Source organism: Notolabrus celidotus, chromosome 19 (assembly GCF_009762535.1).
Source record: "Notolabrus celidotus isolate fNotCel1 chromosome 19, fNotCel1.pri, whole genome shotgun sequence".
NCBI lineage: Eukaryota > Metazoa > Chordata > Actinopteri > Labriformes > Labridae > Notolabrus > Notolabrus celidotus.
In genome coordinates this window covers 27,614,858-27,620,486 of record NC_048290.1, presented here as the reverse complement: position 1 = coordinate 27,620,486, position 5,629 = coordinate 27,614,858, and the positions used below count along the sequence as shown (strand labels likewise).

General features: G+C 42.5%; 1 protein-coding gene across 1 annotated transcript; it reads left to right on the top strand.

Moving 5' to 3' along the window:
• The first annotated feature begins 1,563 nt into the window (after positions 1–1,563).
• On the top strand, positions 1,564–4,740 carry LOC117830789. The gene is made up of 8 exons (XM_034709059.1): positions 1,564–2,261; positions 2,382–2,610; positions 2,717–2,947; positions 3,060–3,201; positions 3,300–3,446; positions 3,570–3,796; positions 3,921–4,048; positions 4,160–4,740. The coding sequence occupies exons 1-8, from the start codon at positions 1,799–1,801 to the stop codon at positions 4,582–4,584; spliced, it is 1,992 nt and encodes a 663-aa protein (XP_034564950.1). The 5' UTR covers positions 1,564–1,798; the 3' UTR covers positions 4,585–4,740.
• The last annotated feature ends 889 nt before the right edge of the window (positions 4,741–5,629 follow it).

Here is a 5,629-nt window from a genome sequence, read left to right as displayed (position 1 = left end):
CTTAACATTTTTCACACTTACAATGACTGTAATTACAACATATTCACATAAACTGGTGTTGTAGTTGAGTCACCAAACCTCGTGTCTGAGTCTCAAGATCTTATTCTTCAAGTCCCAGTCAAGTGCTCAGAGTCCAGGTCTGAGTCCTGTTGTTTATTAATATCATTTTATTACAAATAGGGTATCCAATAAACTCAAAAACACCTGCAACCCACCCTCTACTAAACACAGTTTGAACACTAGAAACGCCACAATGGTCTGAGGAACTGTCTGGGATTTTGTAATGTAAATAATATTCTGTGTATAAAAAATACAAGCCTGTCACTCTAGGAATTGTTCTAAAAATGTGTATTGTTTGCCCCAGTTTGAAGCTTTTATGGTTCTCTAACGAAACAAACAGGATATCAGAGGGTTATACTTTTTTCTTCCTACTAAACAAAGAGAGGCAGACAGCGATATACTGTAGGACAGACAGACAGACAGACAGACAGACAGAGAGAGAGAGACAAAGACAAAGACAAAGACAAAGACAAATACAAATACAAATACAAATACAAATACAAAGACAGACAGGCTGACACGGGCGGAGGCACAGATGAAAAAAAAGTGTGTGCCAGCTGACTTATTTGGTGCTTCAACCCAAGGTAGGTGTTATCACTAATTATATTTTAGTTTTTTTTTCGTTTCATTTATTATTGTGTGTAGGATAAAGTATTGACAACACTACAGTTAGCCTGCACCAGGCTTACTTCGGTGCAGCTGTTTGACCAGCTGTGAGTATATGGTCTACAAGAGCAGAGGCTAGTTTGGCTTGATGATGTAAATAGTCAGCTATAGACTGTAAATAGTAATGAATATGTTTTCTAAAATCATCCTCAGTAACAATAAATACGAATCAATAATTTACTCAAATAAAATATCTCACCAGAGCGTCCCGATGCGTCGCCATGAAGCCTCACTGAACTCAGAGCAAGCTCAGACTTGGTTGGCTATAGGCTTATATAATAGTAAAATATGTCCTCTTCATTTCTACAATGGCTAATGCAAACTCCAGACAGTAAATATAAGAGTAACCTACAATGAAATGTTCATCTCAACAATGACGACACCACCACCTGTTGCGCTGTCTAAACAGGTAGAAGTTCTGCAAAACTCAGTCAAAGTACATCAAAATATTAAATTTCGTTCTCAAATCTCTTTTTAAAACGAAAATATATATTAAAATGAGTAAAAATGTGATCCAACTGAAGAACTGTGATCTGCTATTGATTCCTACTTTGTTTTCTGGAGTGAAAAGCGTCTTATTTGGTCCTATACAGTTATTTGGGGTTTTTTGTCCCGAGGCATTTGAGCACTAGAAAGAATTGACCCTCTGATAATTTGTCCAGCCTGGAGGACAGTGGGAGAGACTCCAGTCAAGAAATGTCCTCACGGAATCAGCTAACGCGAAAAGCAACGTCAAAGACGCTGAGAGCGTTCCTGTGCTTGCTGGACAGCGCACTGCAGAAACACATATTGGACTAAACTGTTAGAGGCGCGCCGCTCTGAGGCATACCTGTCAAGTCTCCCGTTTTGGCCGGGAAACTACCGTATTTTACCCCTCTTTCCCGCCGTCCTCCCGTATTACTATTTTCCCGTAATTCTCCCGTATTAAGAAAAAAACATTCCTCTGCCTCTGCTCCCGTCACTAGCCTCGCGAGAACTGCCACATGCAGTCGCCTGGGTGGCAGTTGTCGCGAGGTTAGTGACGACAGCGGGTCGAGCGGGAACAACAAACCCGGGACAACAGAGGAGAGAGATGAATGAGATGATGGATGAAAGTGAGGAGAGAGAAGGCATTCCTGCCAAAAAAACAAAGAAGTCATGTAAATATCTAGAAAAATGGGACAGCGAATTTACATTCCTAAAGAGGAGCAGGATGGGGCACAGCCACGCGTTCTGCAAGATTTGTAATTGCGACTTCAGTGTCTCCCACGGGGGAAGGAACGACGTAAGTCAGCACGAGAAATCAACCAAGCACAACCGCTGGCTAGAGGCACAGAAACATTCCCAGGCGATGTCAACATTTGTGACTAGGAATACCACCGAGGCAGACCAGGTCATAAATGCGGAGGTTAAAATGGCAATGTTGTGTGCCAAAAACAACGTTGCTTTCAGCTTCTGTGACGACTTCAACAAGTGCGTAGCTGAAATGTTCCCGGACTCGGCTATCGCTCGAAAATACTCAGCGGGAAAAACCAAGGCTACACAACTCATCAAAGGTAAGTTGAGTCAAATTAAGTATGAGCATTATGTATTGGTATGCCGATTTGATAATGTCCTGCATGCACATTGTAGGCTAATTGTTAGCTAACGTTACTTACTGGGCACTCACTCAACAGGTGCCATAGCAGCAGAGCTAGATGACGAGTTGGCCAAAACATGCCGATCTCAACCCTTTTCCCTGATGTGCGACGAATCGAATAACAGAAAATCAGACAAAGAATTCGTCATCCTGGCTAGACTCTACGATGAGGCCACCCTGCAGGTCACTACAAAATTCATGGAGATGCCTATATGCAACGTGGGAAATGCAGAAAATCTGTATGAAAAGTTGAGTGAAGCATTAAGGTAGGGGAACTGCACTGAGTTGTTGACGTGTGTAAGAATTTGTATTTAATTATAACCTTACGTTTTGTCTGAGACGTTTTGGTACGTTTTTCCCTGTTTCCAATAGAAAAAGAGGCATCCCATGGGAGAACCTGATAGCCTTTAATTCTGATAATGCGAGTGTCATGAAAGGCAGACACAACTCGGTTATCAGTAGACTGAAGACCAGCCAGCCCCACGTCCAGGACCTTGGCTGCATCTGCCACCTAGTACAGCTGGCCACTGGCTGTGGCATCAGAGCAGCCCAGGTACCAGTGGAAGACATCCTGGTGGGGATATACACCCACTTTGATAAAAGGTAAATGCATATAAATTAAGGCCTGCTATATTTATAGGTCTGCAGTTAATATTCTTACAATCTCACACACATACATTTCTAACCACCAACAAAATTGTTTTCTATTTTTCAGTGCAAAAAGATGTGAAATCTACAAAGATTTTGTAGATTTCACTGATTCAGACCACCTGAAGCTCCTCAGGTACTGCAGCACCAGATGGCTGAGTCTGTTAACCTGTATCCAGAGAGTGTTGAACCAGTGGGATGCACTTAAGGTATGGATAATAACTCCAGCAGATGTATACACACACATTACTATGCTGTGTTTCCATTTTAACCATGAATTGCCACCCTTTGTTCCTGTGCACTGTAGGCCTACTTTACCAGTCATGAGGAGGTGGAGAAGAGTGCCAAAGTGCGTAATCTGGCAAACCATCTGCGTGATCCAATCGTGAAGACCTACTTCAAGTTCCTGAGTGCTGCCCTGAAGCCTTTATCTGAATTCAATATTGCCTTCCAGGTGGGCCTCAATGATATTGAATGACTGAGTGAATAATAGTCAATTATAATTAAATATGACTGTGCTTATTGTAGCATTCTTATTTCAGTGTTATTTTGTTGTGACCAATGATATTTTCTGCAGTCAGAGGGAGTACAAATTCACAGACTTGAAGAGGAGATGTGCAGACTGATCAGGAGGATCCTGGGCTACCTCATACCAGCCAAGGCCATGGTGGGTGTACCTCTCAGGGAGGTGGAGTATGGAGAAGGACATCAGTTGGCTGATGAAGAACTCTTTATCGGAGCAGACACAAAGGCATTCATGAGAAGCGAAGAGCTCCCTGTGTCAGCCAAGAAGAAAATCTTTCAGTGAGTTTATTACCAAGCAATTATATAATTATGATATCATCTTTTGACAGTAGGAGAGAATAGGCTGTAGTGTGCCTGAAATGTTGCCACTAATGCATTTTTTTTTACTGTTATGCTGTTGTAGATCTGTGAGAAGATTCTATGAAGCAGTGCTTCAGAAGATGTTCTCCTCCTTTCCCCTCGACCATCCACTCCTGAGGGACCTGAAAGTGCTGGACCCTGCTGCTCGCCTCGACATTACTCCAGGAACAGGTAGATGTTAGAGTCAGGACTCAGTTCCCCATTGATAGAAAGAATGAATTAATGAAATATTGCACGGTTTAGATTTGCAATGTTCAGTCAAACACATGTTTTCTTTTACAGTGGAAAGGCTAAGGGCCCTCTTCCCTCAGTTGAACTTGAGTGAGGATAGGCTGAGAGAGGAACTAATTGACTACCAGGTGACAGATAGCAAGCAACTGCCCCATGAAGACAGAATTGACAGATTTTGGGGCCTGGTAGGGAAAGATGTGAGGTTCAGTGAGCTGCCAAGACTGATGAAAGCTTTACTATGCATTCCCCACAGCAATGCCAGTTCTGAAAGGGTGTTTAGTATGGTGAGAAAGATTGTTACGGAAAATAGGATGTCATTAGACAACAGCACTGTTTGTGCTTTACTGTCATGTAAAATAAACCACTCCGGCCCAGCCCACAAATACACTCCTTCCAAAAAAGTGTTAAAGGATGCAAAGTCTGCAACAAATCTGTACAATATGTCATTAGTGAATGCCAGAGAGCTACTTGAGTAAACATAATGAAATGTAGGAAATGTAAATGAATGAAAATAAAATGTAGCCTACATGTTAAGCTTAAAGACAAGCAATGTGAAATAAGCAGTAAATATGTAATGTGTTGACTTGTGAATGAACTGAAAATATGTAAAATAAATAAATGTGCTTCATATACTCTTTTGTGTTTTCATTTAGGCTTTATTTTAATGTAGGAATGTTCACAGCATTTCAATGTCGACAAAGGTAGGCCTATCAGATTCTGATCACCTAACTAATTAGTAAGCTGTTGACAAGTTGTTTTTTTAGATATCTTGTACTCCTGTCTTAAAATGTAAGGGATACTGGAGCTTGGTTGGGGTGGTGGGACAGCTCACAGCAAGCGCTGGAAAATTTCCCTTATTTTCAAATCCAAAACTTGACAGGTATGCTCTGAGGGCAGCTGGGATCTATCTCTTGCAGAGCTGAAGGCCTTGGTCTCTCTCCTGTGGGTTAGAGGGGCGTACAACAAGAACAAAGAGATGGAGAGTTTTTGGTCAGTGGAGTGGGGGCTGGCTTTTTTCAGAAGCACAATGGCGCAATGGAACGTTCTTCTTCCACGACTTCCCATCATTATAGGTCGGGGTTGACGTGCTGGATCAAATGGTAGGCAGTATACTGTGATAGATGCCACGAAGATGGCCTGTGGCCTTACTACAACGTCCCTGACATGGCTGCAATAAACGCGCATGTCTCCATCAAGATGTGCACCGCGAACACCAGTTGATTGAGGAACGCTTGCGCGCAAAAAGCAGTCAGCAGTTCGTGCCAGTGAAGCCACAACATCCAGCAAGGAGGCAGTGCCAGCTCAACAGCAGCTGTAAGCAGAAAAACACACTCACCTGTAAGGGCTGCCACTGACCTGTGTGTGGGAAGTGCACCTTACAGGTGGAGAGCTTTTGCCCCAAATGTGTGCTATAGGTGAATATGTGAATTAAAACTGCAGTCAATCATCCTGCTGCTGTGTGGATACTACAATACAATACATGCGATCAAATCTACCACAGTATTTAAGGCCTACAGCAAC

Excerpts from the sequence above, each read along its gene's own strand:
- LOC117830789 (XM_034709059.1), top strand. The coding sequence starts at position 1,799 with ATGAATGAGATGATGGATGAAAGTGAGGAGAGAGAAGGCATTCCTGCC. Across the intron at positions 2,948-3,059 it reads TACACCCACTTTGATAAAAG|TGCAAAAAGATGTGAAATCT; the intron begins GTAAATGCATAT and ends TCTATTTTTCAG. Across the intron at positions 3,447-3,569 it reads AATTCAATATTGCCTTCCAG|TCAGAGGGAGTACAAATTCA; the intron begins GTGGGCCTCAAT and ends TATTTTCTGCAG.